We start from the raw sequence: 16,166 nt of genomic DNA, 5'->3' as shown, positions 1-16,166 counted from the left end.
TATTTACGCCCCCTATCTAGGATCACGTTTATCTGTTACTATTATAGGGTTTATTGAGGGAAAGGAAGGATCGGCGTTTTTGGTGGTGGTATCACCCCACCTATGGCACCAAGCGGGTCTGGTGTACCCTCACCTCACACTGACTGTGAATACCGGCTATTGGGCTAAGTCCTTGGGATTTCTGGCGCACTGCTTGATCCAACAGTCAGACTGGAAGTGAAGGGTTCTTCATAGCAGTTGGATGATGGTCTCATTACATATTATTGCGATCCTTTTATTGTCTTTGGACCATTACGTCACCACCACCCTCATCATAGCCCCTCTGAAAGGCCTTCTCCAGACCTGTGGTCTGCTTCCACACGAGGTAGGATATATTTTGATCGCGGCCATAAAAATACAGGTCATCCCAGGAGCACCCTTACCCTTGATACCTCAGTACCCCCTCAAACCTGAGGCAGTGGAAGGAATAACCTCCTTGATAGATTCATTCCTCCAACTAGGTATATTGGTCCCTTGCCGATCGCCTTGCAATACTCGTATTCTACCTGTCCCTAAACCTGACTGCCAGGAATGGAAACTGGTTCAGGACCTCAGACAAATAAATAAGGTAGTCCAACCCTTACATCCAATTATCCCTAATCCTGCCACTATCCTCAGTAACACCCCCTCGCACGCATGTGTCTTCACCATTATGGACTTGCAACATGCAATTTTTGCTATTCCCTGGAATAAGGGGTCTCAGTATCTGTTTGCTTTTACTTTTAAGGGCCAGCAGTATACCTGGACTTGTCTCCCCCCAAGTGTTCGTTCACTTGCCCACCCTATTTTCCCAGGTCTTGCACCGCCAGCTCGAAAATCTTCAACTCTTGGAGGACTCCTTAGTTATCCAATACGTTGATGATTTGCTTTCAGCAAGTCCGTCAGAATCTGCTAATGTTGCGGATACTAACCAGTTTTTGAACGCTCTCCACTCTTGGGGATATGCTGTGCCCACCACGAAAGTTAAGCATACCCAACGGCAGGTACAGTTCCTAGGAATTCTGCTCAGCGCCTCAGAACCAACGCTTACCCTTCGGCACATTGCCCCTATTCTTATGACCCCCTTGCTCACCATCGCTAAACAAATGAGGGCCTTTTTAGTGTTGGTTAATTATTGTTGACCATGCCTCCCTAATGTAACTACTTACTAAACTACTGACCCCTTTGGCTTCTTGTAAAGTCCCAAAAACCTTCACCCTGTCTAACGAGCAAAAGTCAGCCTTCATAGACTTAAAAGCAGTCCTTGCTACTGCCCCGGCTTTGGGAAGACCTTTACATGGCAGGCCTTTCCAGCTATATGTTAATGTTCTGGATGGGTGTGCTCCTGCAGTCATGAGACAGACTCACGGCGATCCCAAACAACCGGCTGCCTACTACCCTACCCACCTGGACTCTGTAGCTCAGGGATTAACCCATTGTTCTCAGATTCTTCCTGCGATTTATTCTTTAGTCACTGCGGCCTTGAATGTTACTCTCCACCAGCCTCGTACCATCTATACCTCACATGCCATTGTAGCCCTCCTCACCTACCACCAGACTCAACACCTTACCCAGACACGTTTAAGCCACTACAAAGTCACACTCCTACAATACTTGTCTTTTTACCTTGTGTTATCAGCAAATTTTGCAATACTACATTCATTTCCATCATCCATGTCATTAACATATGTTGTAAATAACTGCAATCCCAGCACTGGTCACTGAAACACTCCATTGATTACAGGTTGCTATCCTGAAAATCCCCATTATATCCCAACTCTGTTTTCTATTAGTTCACATCTTAATTTTTTTCAGCTTTTTTTCATGACAATAACATTCAAATGGAAAAGACTGAGAGTCACAAATTAGATGTTAAAGAGTTGAAGATAGTCAACCCCTGATCTACCATATTCTCATCCAGTGACATAATATTAATGTTGTGCACACTAATGTATTCCAGCAGGAAATACTGGATAGTCATCAAGCACGGATACAATTACACTTCATTTTCCTTCACTGGTCTAAGGTCAACTGTTGCACCTGTTTCGCCATTGTAGTGGCGAGTATTAAATCCACAGATCTGAAATCAAATTAGCAACAATAGGCTCAGTATCTGAAGGGTTGTACTCCATAACTAGCAAACAGATGAAGCATTACACTGAATTGTACATTACCTGTAGCTAGTTCTTCACAATGTCTCAGTTTAACAGTTATACAACTGAATGCATTAACTTCTCATGTACACAGACTAATAACTATGCAACCAAAAATATTTGATGGATGTATATTCTATACAAGATACTCTTCCCCAATATATCAAGTCTATCAAGTTTAGAATATATACAATTTCACATACTTTTTCCTCATGTTGATGAATATAACTTTTTCCTTTTTTTAAAAACATTCTTGGTTCGTAGACGCCATTGGCAAGGCCGTATTTATTGTTTGATACAGTTACATGTAACACATGAACAGTCAATCAAATGTGTAGTAGTAGTATTAAACAAACCAGTGGTACTGAAGGCAAATAAGTCCCTTGGCCCTGATGGTTTGTGTCTTAGGATCCTAAAAGAGATGGCAACAGAGATAGTGGATGCATTGGTTGCAATTTTCCAAAAATCAGTGGATTCACAGAAGTACCAGAAGACTGGAAAATTGCTCACGTGACACTCATTTTCAAAAAGTTAAAAGCAGGTAACTATAGGCCAAGTAGCCTAACATCTATTGTTGTAAAAGTATTGGAATCAATTATTCAGGAAGTAATAGCAGAAAATTTGGAAAATCAATCTAATCAAGCAAAGTCTCCACTGCTTCATGAAATGGAAATCACATCTAATTTATGAGTCTTTCAAGGAAGTCGCAACCGGAGTTCATAGAGAGGAACCAGGAGATGTTTTATATTTAGACTTCTAGAAGGCACCCAAACAAGTTAACTCACATATAATAACAGCCAACAGTACTGTAAGTAGATATTGGCAAGGATAGAGAATTGGCTTGTGGGCAGGAAACAGCAAGTGAGGATAAGGGGTTCTTTTTCATGTTGGCCACGCACGACCAGTGGGGTTCCACAGGGATCAGTGCTGGGACTGCAACCATTTACAATTTACATTAATGCCTAGGAGGAAGCAAGTGAATGCATTGGAGCCAAATTTGCAGAGAATACTAAAATAGGTGGAAAAGGTAGGTTGTGAAAGGTACAGCTTCCAGAGAGAAACTGATAGGTTAAGCAAGTGAGCAAAAAAAGTGTGCAAATGGAGTATAATGTGGGAAAATGCAAAGTTGTTCATTTTGCAAGACAGAACAGAATAGGATTTAAATCGAGAGAAACTGCAGAAAGGTGCAACACAAAGGGACTTGGGGGTAGTTTTGCGTGAGACACAGAGGCTGGATTCAGGTGCAACAGGTTATCGGAAAGGCTAATGGAATATTGGCCCTTATTTCAAGGGGGCTGGAGTATAAGAGTAGAGAAGTCTTACTGCAACTGGACAAAGCACTGGTGAGACCACATTTGGTGTGCCGAGAGCAGATTTGCTCCCTTTACTTGAAGGAAGATATCAGTTCGCAGGAGGTTCACTTGGATGATCCCTAGTATAGAAGGATTGTCTTATGAGCAAAAGCTAATCAGGTTGGGACTCTGCTCACTGGAATTTAGAAGAATGAGAGATAATCTCATCGAAACATATGGGATTCTTAATGGAAATACCGAAAGAACTGCAGATGCTATAAATCAGGAACAAAAACAAAGTTGCTGGAAAAGCTCAGCAGGTCTGGCTGCATCTGTGAAGGAGAAAGCAGAGTTAATGTTTCGGGTCCGGTGACCCTCATCAGTTCTGAGGAAGGGGCACCGGACCCAAAACATTAACTCTGTTTTATTCCTTCATTAATTCTGCCAGACCTGCTGCGATTCACAATGGGCTTGACAGTGTAAATGCTGAGAGGATGTTTCCCCTCATGGAAGAATCTAGGACCACAGCATATACTCTCAGAATAAAGGGGTACCAGTTTAAGACTGAGATGAGATAGAATTTCTTCTTTCAGAGGGCTGAGAGTTTTTCAAGCATCTTGCCACGAACAGTTTTGGGCAGAGTCCTTGTTTATATTTAAAGATCACGTCAGATACATCCTTAATCAGTTGAAGAATCAAGAATTATGGGGAAAGGGCAAGAAAGTGGACATGAGGAGTGTCGGATCAGCGATGATCTTACTGAATGGTGGAGCACACTGAAGGAGCTGAACAGGAACCCCTGTCGTAAGATCCTTGTTCCTGTTTTTTTGAAAATATGTTATGCAGAAGCCAGACCAGACAAGGGGCAGGTTATTTTTAAGGGAGATTATTAGTGCAAGTATTTCCAGTATCATTTTGTGCAGCTGGCCAGTTTACTGAAGTCAATTTCACAACTTATTAAGATGGATCTAAGTTCTCATCTTTTGGGCTGTTAGTCCAGTACCTCAATCAGACTGGCCTTCCTTCCGTTGTCATTTAGGAGTTCCTTTGGATGGTGTTCTAGGACAAACCACCTCCAGCTGCTTCTGTGATCTTCCACCCATAAAAAGGTCAGTAGTGTGTATGCTCAATCATGATTGCACAATGGTCAAAATCATCAAGACCCTTCAATTACTGAAGCATCTATGTCCACATAGAGCAATAACAGGACACATCCAGGTTTGGTCTGAAGAGGCTGCCCTTGTTTTCTCCCACAGTCCAAAGATGTGCATGTTAGGTGGACTGGCCATGTTAAATTGCCCACTGTCTCCAGGGATGTGTAGGCCAGGTGGATAGGGGTTAAGTCTGGGTGGGATGCTGTTCAGAAGGTCAGTGTGAACTCAATGGGCTGAATGGCGTGCTTCCACACTGTATGGACTCCAAGTGATGAGTAACAAGTCACACCACACAAGCGTCAATCAATGACCATCTCTCTAAAAAAAAGATACTAATCGTCAATGGTATGAGCTTGTAGACATACTCACCGAACTGGGTGGGTTTGGCTGCAAACGTTTCTTCACCTTTCTAGGTAACATCGTCAGTGCACCTCCAGTGAAGCATCAGTGTTCTGTCCTGCTTGTTATTTGCATGCCTCAGTTTGCTAGGGTGATTGGTATTACTTCCAGTTTTGTTTCTCAGTGGTTTGTACACAGAGTCTAATTCAATGTATTTGTTGATGGAGTTGCAGTTGGAATACCAGGCCTCCAGGAATTCCCTGCCATGTCTCTGTTTGGCTTGAGTGATCATCACTGTGTTGTCCCAGTCGAATTTGTGTCCTTCGTTGTCCATGTGTACTGAGACAAGTGAGAATTGATCGTGTCTCTTGATGACTAGTTGGTGTCTATGTATCCGCATATCCAATTTTCTTCCAGTTAGGCCTATGTAGTAGTGTCTCTCACAACCCTTGCACAGTATTTTGTATATGACCCCAGTTTTGGGTATTGGATCCATTATGTTCGTCAGTAGCTGTCGTAGGGTGGTTGTCAGTTTGTGGGCCACTCTAAAATCTAGGGGTCTGAGTAGTCTTGCAGTCATCTCTGAAATGTCCTTGATGTATGGTAGGGTGATAAGTGATTCTGGTCATGTTGGGTCTTCCTGCTGTGGTTGGTCTCTGAGATAATGGCAAATGATCATTGCTGACTCCCCTATCAACATTCTAGGCATTACCACTGACCAGAAACCGATCTGGACCAGCCACTTAGTATTGTGGCCAGAAAAGCAGAAAAGAAGCTAGGAATTGATATGGGTAACTCACCAACTGTCACCCCAATGTTTGTCCACCATCTACCAGGCCGAAGTCAGAAACATGATAAAATACTCTCCACTTGCCTGAATCATAGAATCCCTACTGTATGGAAGCAGGCCATTTGGTGGGTCTAAGGAGTCTATACAGATCCTCCAAAGAGCATCACACCCAGACTCACCCTACAACCACATTCCTGAATTTCTCATGGCTAATCCACCTGGCCTGCACAGCCCTGAACACTATGGGCAATGTGACCTGGCCAAATCACCTAACCACGACATCTTTGGACTGTGGGAGGAAACTGGAGCACCCAGAGGAAACACATGCAGACACTGGAAGATTGTGCAAACTCCAGACAGGCAGTCGAACCATCATCTACAAGGTGCACTGCAGCAACTCAACCAGATCATAACCCTGAACAGTCTAAAGTAAAGGCCCCCCTTAATTAAAAGGAATTCCTTCATAACTTGCCCAACTAACCAGACTGAGGCGAAAGCAGAAATGCCAATCAGATTCCTTGGGCATTAGAATATATTGTAAAAATTTAAAATATTTTTGAAAAATAAGATATGCTGTATTAGAAATAATTTAAAGGAAAATAATCTCCTCCAAAGTAGTATTGAGCATGTGCCTAGGCAAAATTAGCAAGTTTTAACTCATCATCACAGATCATAGAATCCCTACAGCGTGGAAACAAGCTATTCGGCCCAACAAGTCCACACCAACCCTCTGAACAGCATGCCACGCAGACTCTTCCCCCTACCTTTTCTCTATAACCCTGCATTTCCCATGGCTAACAGGCCTAACCTACACATCCCTGAACACTCTGGGAAATTTGGCATGGCCAATCCACCTAGCCTGCACATCTTTGGTCTGTGAAAGGAAACCGGAGTGCCCGGCAGAAGCCCAAGCAGATAGGGGAGAATGTGCAAACCCCACAGGGCGGAATCAAACCAGGGTCCTTGGCACCGTGAGGCAGCAGTGCAAACCACTGAAGTACGTGCCACACTGGTAAACAAAACATTAATTATTGGTATCCTCTGTGAAAAAAGAAGCTTTCTATAACATCAATTGTTACATTTGGTTCCAGCCAAAATTACATCTACTTTTCCATTTGAATGGGCTGATTCACATGACTGCCGGATTCCGAACAGTATGGTAATTTCTGATGCCTCACCAATGTGGCCATTCTTGATGTATGAAGGGACAGAATAATAATTCTACTCAAACAAATATTATTGGCACAAATGAGGTAGAAAATTACCTTTCTTCCAGCTGTCTAAGCTTTTAATTTTTCTTTCCCCTTTCCTTAATCATCTTCTATGTCCACCTTTTACCTCTTTCTTGTAGAGTGCATTTAAAGGACGATATCAGGTGGTTGGCAAAGAAAATTGTGGCATTCAAGAGTTCCCTTCCCATTCACTCCCACCCTCCTACCACTTCATCTCCCATTACCCACCTCCTTTCCTGACATTCACTCCAATTTTCCTCATCCAACCCTCAACACCAACTTCCCATTATCCATTCCTCTTCTGATCATTCATTCCCACTCCCATCACTACTCACAGGAGGCTGCTGAGGAAGGTGACGGCCCATGGTGTTTGAGGTGACCTACTGGCATGGATTGAGGATTGGCTGTCTGACAGAAGGCAGAGAGTTGGGATAAAAGGCTCTTTTTCGGAATGGCACCCAGTGACAGTGGTGTCCCGCAGGGTTCAGTGTTGGGGCTGCATTTGTTCACTTTATATATTAATGATCTGGACAAAGGGACTGGGGGCATTCTGGCGAAGTTTGCCGATGATACGAAGGTAGGTGGGCAGGCAGGTAGTACTGAGAAGGTGGGGAGGCTGCAGGAAGATTTAGACAGTTTAGGAGAGTGGTCCAGGAAATGGTTGATGAAATTCAACGTGAGCAAATGTGAGGTTTTGCACTTTGGAAAAAAGAATACAGGCATGGACTATTTTCTAAACGGTGAGAAAATTCGTAAAGCAGAAATACTAAGGGATCTAGGAGTGTTGATCCAGGGTTCTCTAAAGGTTAACTTGCAGGTAGAGTCCGTGATCAAGAAAGCGAATGTAATGTTGTCGTTTATCTCAAGAGGGTTGGAATATAAAAGCAGTGATGTGCTTCTGAGACTTTATAAAGCTCTAGTTAGGCCCCATTTAGAATACTGTGTCCAATTTTGGGCCCAACACCTCAGTAAGGACATACTGGCGCTGGATCATGTCCTGCAGAGATTTACATTGATGATCCCTGGAATGGCAGGTTTAACGTACAATGAACTGCTGAGGATCCTGGGATTGTATTCATTAGAGTTTAGAAGGTTGAGGGGAGATCTAATTGAAACTTACAAGATAATGTATGGCTTAGAAAGGGTGGACGCTGGGAAGTTGTTTCCGTTAGGTGGGGAAACTAGGACCCGTGGGCACAGCCTTAGAATTAGAGGGGGTAAATTTAAAACGGAAACAAGGAGACATTCCTTCAGCCAGAGTGTGGTGAGCCTGTGGAATTCATTGCCACGGAACGCAGTAGAGGCTGGGACGTTAAACATGTTCAAGGCAGAGATCGATAAACTCTTGATCTCACAAGGAATCAAGTGCTATGGGGGGGAGTGCAGGGAAGTGGAGTTGAAATGCCCATCAGCCATAATTAAATGGTGGAGTGGACTCAATGGGCCAAATGGCCTTACTTCTACTCCTATGTCTTATGGTCTTCTAGTACAGGTCCTTCCTCCATTCTAATACGCTCAAAGTTCTTCGAACATTCTCACCTGCTCCTCCCAAGACATCTCACACACGCAAACTATTTATTTCCTTATCTCAAAAATCCACAGGCCACTGAGCACCTCAAACCTGTTCCACCATTTAATGGTTTTAAAATTATATTTCTCTAAGTTACAGCCACTCTTACTTGTAGTCACAGGATTATAATGGCAATAAATAGGCAACAGACACAACATTGCCAACACTTACAAGTTTTGTTTACTATGCTACATTTGCACTACTAACATAAATGACTGGGAAGTAGAAGAGAAATCCTCCAAACTTCCCCGTCTGCTTTCAATTCCAATGAATAATGTGCATTAACAGAATGCAAAAGAAGTGTACATGTAAACTAGAATAATGTTGCAACATTATACATCACTAAAATCTCTGCATTTTTACTTTAATTATAAATTGAGTCTTAACCGTATTATTAATCTATTGTATTTCAGATTACCATAAAAATCATTTTAGATAAACAACAAGTTTGGGAGCCCAAAATTGCAATTCATATGACAAATGTTATTCAGGTTTGCATTATTTGTCCAACATACATCTAGTTACCTTTAAACTTAATTTTTAATCTTAAAACACACAACTCTTCCACCTCTTTTCCCATTAAAAGGTTAGCCATCATTGTGCACGACAATGCAAAGACAGTTGCTCTTTGCTTAGGCAGAGCAATGCTGAGCCAGCAAAGTAATTCAGATATTACCAGCCCTAATCACACTGGACTGGTACTGATCAAAAAGTATTACTGCATAATATAAACATAAAATAGGTCTCTATGTTTTTCATACACTAATTGATGTGTAACATTAATTCACTTACCCCACATTGGGCAAGCCAACAATGCCAATCTTCAAAGAGGTTCCAAATCGTCCTATAAGGGGTGGTAACTTGGGTTCACAATCTCCTTTTTTGGGCGGCATGTTCTGAAACACAAACTGACAAATGAATAACTGTACTGTATTTTTAAAAGATCAGGTCCTATAAATACTTCGAGAATGTCATTAACAATTATGGAAAAGCTCTGATAAAATAAGAAACGTGAACTTCAATCAATTTGTACAAACTGAGCAGTCTCCAAAAAGACCTTATACTATTTATAACCGCTCAAAACTGACAACTGGGGAAAGCTCAGTCATGCCCTTTTTAGAGAACGCCTCTACTCGTTCAGCCTTCACACTGCTACTGTGTAAAATCTACATTGATCCTTTTATATATATATCAGATGCTTTCTGAAAGCGCAGGCCTGAGTCAACAAAACCAGAAGGCAAGGCCCGAACAGAATTTTAATAAAGACGAGCGCTTTCTGGGTGAGGCTGTCATGTAACGACGTGGACACAGCATGAAAACAGCACAGTGTAGTGTTCACCTGATCAAATCGCGATTCCTACAGACGGGATAAACGTTGCAGGGAAAGGGATCAGGAACAGCAGTAAAAGTGCTCTATCTGACAGTCCACGCGCCGAGCAACCGAGAAGGAGAGGGAACGGGAATGTGTGGAGTGCAAAAGGAACCTGGAGCATGCGCGTTACGGAGTCACTCATTGGCTGACAGCAGGCCAATTAAAGGGCAGGGCAGAAGTAAGTTTGTTGGAGTGAAAGAAGAGGAGACCGGGGAGAACGTGAGGGCGATGTGAGAGAGAGGAGTGGAATACAGATCAAATGGTGAGGGAGTAGGACAAAAAACATCCCAACTGATGGCTCAGTGAGTAAGCTATCCCTTTTGATCTCCCACACCTAATGTAAAACTACAGGTTCATCCTCAAGTCGAGTATTTCGTCCAATTCAGGACACCACACATGAGGAAAGAATGTGAAGGCTTTAGAAAGGATGCAGAACAGATTCATGAAAATGGCTCTAAGGAGGAGGAACTTAAGCTACATACATGGATTAGAGAAGCTGAGGTTATAACTCTTGTAAAAGGTAAGTTTGAGAGAAGATTTGATAGAGAGATTGAAAATCATAAGGAATCTGGACAGAATAGATAGGGAGATATTGTTCCTCTTGGTGAAACAATAAACCAGAGGACACAGATTCAAGTGACTGGAAAAGAAACAGAAGTGAAATGAGGAAAACACACTTTTTGCAGTGAGTAGTTAAGATCTGGAATGCACTGCCTGAGAGTGTGATGGAGGTAGAGTCAATAATGGTTTTGAAAAAAAGTAGTTATCTATCATTGCCTCTTCCCTTTCTTGCTGTCCCATGTGACATAATCAAAGATGCTATTCAACTTTTCTGCAGTACAGGGAAAATGACAAGAAGGATCCGAGGGAGCCCACAACAGCACAAAAAAGCCATGAAAATTGCCGTCCATGAGCTTTGCCAAACTCAACAGTTGGTCCTAAACTGAATACATATCATCAATGTCTTGACCAATGCACAGTCAAGTAGACCACCTAGAGATTTCGAGGCAGTGGATATCTGCAAACAGGAGGCTGTCATGTGGAAGGAAGCCACTGTCATAAATCAAAGAAGATGGAAACAGGAGGAAGAGCTGAGGAAACCTGTGTCAAAAGTTAGTTATAGGTGAGAAGATTGTGTGAAATATCAAGAAGAGGGTAAGTAGGAGAGTAGTCTAGAACTACAGAGCGATAATGTTTCCAGTGCCCAGAAAAACACTTCTGGACCATAAGAAAATCTAAAACAAAATCTTTAACTTATGTAAGGATTCTCCTTGATCACACTGGCTCCTGGCAGTGGGAGTGGGCAGACAGGATACAAAGAACAAACAATATTACAGCACAGGAACAGGCCTTTCGGCGCACCAAGCCTGTGCCAATCCAGACCCTCTATCTAAACCTGTCACCTATTTTCCAAGGATCTGTACCCCTTTGCTCCCTGCCCATTCATGTATCTGTCTAAATACATCTTAAATGACGTTATCGTGCCTGCCTCTACCACCTCCGTTGGCACCGTGTTCCAGGCACAAACCACCCTCTGTGTAATGAACTTTCCATGTATATCTCCCTTAAACTTTTCCCCTCTCACCTTGAATCATGATCCCTAATAATTGAGTCCCCCACTCTGGGAAAAAGCTTCTTGCTATCCACCCTGTCTATGCCTCTCATGATTTTGTAGACCTCAATCAGGTGCCCCCTCAATCTCCGTCTTTCTAATGTAAATAATCCTACTCTACTCAACCTCTCTTCATAGCTAGCATCCTCCATACCTGGCAACATCCTGGTGAACTTCCTGCACACCCTGTCCAAAACATCCACATCCTTCGATAATGTGGCAACCAGAAACGTACGCAGTATTCCAAATGGTCAAACCAAAAGTCCTATACAACTGTAACATGACCTGTCAACTCTTGTACTCAATACCCCGTCCGATGAACGAAAGCGTGCCATATGCCTTCTTGACACTCTTTCCATTTACTGTGTAGTTCGCTCATGAATTGGATCTTCCAAAATGCATCACCTCGCATTTACCTGGATTGAATTCCACCTGCCCTTTCTCTGCCCAACTCTCCACTCTATCTATATTCTGCTACAGTCCCCTTCACTATCTGCTAGTGCACCAATCATAGGATGGTGCATCTTTGCTGGCCACTCAGCTCTAATAAATGATACAAATCAGATACTAATGAAATCATCAGATTCAGTATACATAGTGAAAGTGCTACCCGATTCCTTTCTTGTGAATGCCATGCTTACCTGTTCAAAAGTGCAGTTTACAATTAGGAAAATCAAGATTAAAAGCATATTTGTAACCTTATTATAACTATCTCCTGCTTGTTTTTCGCCTGTCTCTAATTCTTCAAGATCCTTGGAAACTACTTGTCTGACCAAACTTTTATCAGCCTTGTCCACATCCTACATCTCCGCCCTCTGGAAGGACAAGGGCAGCTGATGCATTAGAACACTACTGCTAGAATTTTTCCCTCTAAGCCATGCACAGTCCTGACCTGGAAGTATATCACTGCTCTGTCAGTGTTAATGAATCAAAGTCCTGGAACTGCCAAACAGCAATACAGATGTCCACACACCAGATGGACTACAACAGACTTCTGATGGAGAGGTCTCAAAGAAGGATTTTGACAGAGCAGCCACCGGATGACTGCTGGTGAATGTGTGCCACAAAGAATAAGGTGCAGTCCAAAGTCTACCAACACTAACAACAACTTGTATTTATATAATACCTCAAGCATAATAAAACATTCCATGACAAGTCAGGAGGTTATTATAAAGAAGAACAAAATGCCAAGCTTCATAAGGGACGAATTAAAACAGATGACCAAAAGAGGAAACTTTTCGGTGGTGTCATAAAGGAGGAAAGTGAGATAGAGAGAAATAAAGATTTAGGAAAAGAAAAACCAGAATTTAGGATATAGGAAATCAAAATGAGCCTTCAGTTAGAAGAATGCAGATAATTAGAAGCGTCATGGGGCTGTGTGAGTTTTGCTTAACCAGCAATGTTCCCAAGTTGCATGGTTGCTGAGGGTCCAACAATGAGAATCAGTCTGCTAGCACTATTTGCAACATTGACTTTTGATTCCAGAAGTCACTGCCAGGCACAGACCTTGGTGATCTGTGCAGAAAGATAAAACAAAAGAATAGGAATGCTGTAAACCTGATCACTTAGCATACTGTAGATGAGTGAACTGGATTTGATGCAAGGTAAGAGAATGCAGAAGAGTTTTTTTTCTTATTCACACCCGGTATGTGGATGTTGCTAGCAGGCCAGCATTTATTGATCACCTTTGGTTGCCCTTGAGAAGGTGGTGGTGAGCTACCATTTTGAACTGCTACAGTTCATATGCTGTAGGTAGACCCATAATATCCTTAGGAAGGGAATTCCAAGATTTTGACCCAGTGACACTGAAGGCACAGCAAGTCAGAATAGTGAGTGGCTAGGAGGGAAACTTGCAAGTGGTGGTGTTGCCATGTATCTGCTGCCCTTGTCCTTCTGGATGGAAGTGGTCGTAGGTTTGTAAACTGCTGTCTGAGGATCTTTGGTGAATATCTGCAGTGCATCTTGTACATAGTACTCAGTGCTGCTACTGAGCATCAGTGGTGGAGAGAATGGATGCTTGAGAGTGTGGTGCCAATCAAGTGGGCTGGTTTGGCTTGGAAGGTGTCAAGGTTCTTGAGTATTGTTGGAGCTGCACTCATCTAGGCAAGTGGGGAGTATTCCATCGCACTCTTGACTTGTGTCTTGGAGATGGTGGACAGGCTAGCCTAGTCTCTGACCTGCAATATTCATCCAATGCCTGGGTGTTGCATTGTAATCTCAGACTGCTATCTTGCAAGCTCAGCTTCCTGCCATCATAGTTGTGGATTACAATTTTAACATGGCTCGCAGGTTATTCCAGCATCTGTCCTCAACAGATAAAATAGGATGGTGACAGTGACATCATGGATCATAAGCCAGCTGCCTCTCTCAGAAAGACAGCATTCAGCCTTCCACTGTCCCATTCCATCGTGGTCTTGTCACTAAAATCATTTTCAAAGGCTAATTGCAGCCTGCAATACCAAAAGTTGCTAAGTTTTACCAGCCATGCTGCACCTACTAAGGTAGATCTGCAATACAGCAGTAAGCCAGGCAAAGGTATACAGAAAACAGGGACTACAGAACTAGACAAAGTTGATTAAGTTATCTTTGTGTACAACATGGGGAGGCAATTGCCTAGTGGTATTATCATTGGACTGTTAATCCAGAGACCCAGACAATATCCTGGGGACTTGGGTTCACATCCCACCATGGCAGATGGTGGAATTTGAATTCAATTTAAAAAAATCTGGAATTAAGAATCTAATGATGACTGTGAATCCATTGTTAATTGTTGGGGAAAACCCATCTGGTTCACTAATGTCCTTTAGGGAATGAAACTGCCATCCTTACCTGGTCTGGCCTACATGTGACTCCACACCCACAGCAATGTGGTTGACTCTGAACTGCCCTCTGGGCAATTAGAGATGGACAATAAATGCTGCCTAGCCAGCAATGCCCACATCCCATTAATGAATAAAGACAAAAAACATAGCATGATTTAATTATTTTGTTTGGTATGTTTATTTTACAGTGGTATTTATTATTGTATTGATTGCAAGTAAGCCATTACATTTTCAGTAACAGAGTGAACTGTCGGTATTTGAGTAATCAGAGATGTAGTTATTGGTTCCATGCTCTTCATAGACAGCCTAGTTAGAAAAGATTGTCCAAGATGCCTTCTCCTTTCATCTTCCTTTTCTTCCTCTCCTCCTCATGCTGTTCTCCTTGGGTGCTTGCTTTATGGCTGGCTGCAAGCATGAAGCAGACCACCATTAATCTTGACACTCCGCTGAGAAATGCAGGCTCTTCCAAAAATCACTCATGCTGTTTGAGCATGCCAGTGCTCTATTGTGCTACATTTTGTGTAACAGCACACATTTCATTGTTTAAGCGCTGCATGTGTTCATTAATTGCACATCAGAGTCCTGAGCTTTGTCATCAGTTGTCACCTTTTGCCATTGCTGCTCAGAAGTAGATGTTGCAGATGTAGAATTAAGACATTATTATTGCTGCTAGGATACTGGGCATTGATCTGCATCATGAGCTGTCAATGTTTACACACTAGCTGGGCACTCAGGGGATGGATTTCTTTTCAGTACTAATATTAGGCACATCTAACATTCAGCATCCAGGAAATGATGAGTCTGCAGCCATAAATACCCTGCAACATGGAAGGCTTGCAATCCTTGAAAATGTTGCCTCCCCAATCTAACATCCTGCCTTCTAGCAAGACAGGACTAAGTGCATTTAGCTTTCATGATATAGAGAGAATCAGTGACCTACCTCATGGAATACTGCAATCGATTTTGGTCTCCTTGCGAGAGGAAGGATGTAGGCGCAACATTGAGGGCTGAGGGGCCTGTTCTGCGCTGTATTGTTGTAACCAACTTCAGTCTGAAATATTTCAGAATGCTATCATGGCCTTTTTCATAGCCATGGATAATGTGGTCTTTGACCTGCTCTGAGGTTGCTATTGCTGCTGCTGAAGGTGGCATATATCAATAAGAACCTATTTGTTAAAGTCCACTTGCTCCTCACACAGGTTCAAAGAGGAGAATTGCTGCTTGAACATCCTGATCAGATATGACTGCCTACTGAGACCCTACACCCCCATTCTCCTACAAGCTTACCATTCTCTGTGTAGTGCCTGTTTATGCTTCCAGTCATAATGTATTCCAAGGTGACTACAAACTGGTACAGCATGTCTGGCAAGAACTAGTTCAGGTCGATTCCTTGAAGTCAGCAGAAACTCTCTCAACACCTGCTGAACCACTCTCCATAGACTTTTCAATATTGAATAATTATACAAAGCTCCAAACACTTGTGGAATCAGCAACAGCCATCACATAAACCTGTAAGTAGTTGATGATCCTTTGAAGCAGTGCTGTTGGGGGTTCTTCCTTCCAATTAACATGTATTCATCTGTGCAAGGTTAAGATGAGCAAAGGCTGCAGCATGAAACTCCAAAGTGGCTCTACTGGTGTCAAATCAGCATTTCAAACTAATTAATGCTATCTGCCTGCTCTGCATACTTCTGGTAGATGGTCGTTGTGCACACGTTAAAGCATCATCAAGATGATGTCTGGAGTGATTCAAAGCAGAAGTATGCACATATTCCCTGAATGACACCTGTGAGCATCAAACAATAAGTACTA

General features: G+C 42.6%; 1 protein-coding gene across 3 annotated transcripts in view; it reads right to left on the bottom strand.

Annotated features, from left to right (window-relative positions):
• The window catches only part of ola1 (Obg-like ATPase 1), a 203,930-nt gene extending 193,903 nt beyond the window's left edge, over positions 1–10,027 (bottom strand). For all 3 annotated transcript variants that reach the window (XM_048535257.2, XM_048535258.2, XM_059647216.1), the window contains exons 1-2: positions 9,888–10,027; positions 9,341–9,444 (exon numbers count right to left, since the gene is read on the bottom strand). In XM_048535257.2, the coding sequence (XP_048391214.1) occupies positions 9,341–9,441 (101 nt within the window). In that variant the 5' untranslated portion in view covers positions 9,442–9,444; positions 9,888–10,027. The remainder of the gene's footprint in view (positions 1–9,340; positions 9,445–9,887) is intronic.
• Positions 10,028–16,166: the final 6,139 nt, after the last annotated feature.

Source organism: Stegostoma tigrinum, chromosome 7 (assembly GCF_030684315.1).
Source record: "Stegostoma tigrinum isolate sSteTig4 chromosome 7, sSteTig4.hap1, whole genome shotgun sequence".
Classification (NCBI taxonomy): Eukaryota; Metazoa; Chordata; class Chondrichthyes; order Orectolobiformes; family Stegostomatidae; genus Stegostoma; species Stegostoma tigrinum.
Note: the sequence above shows the minus strand (reverse complement) of the source record. Positions and strands in the feature narration are given on the sequence as shown.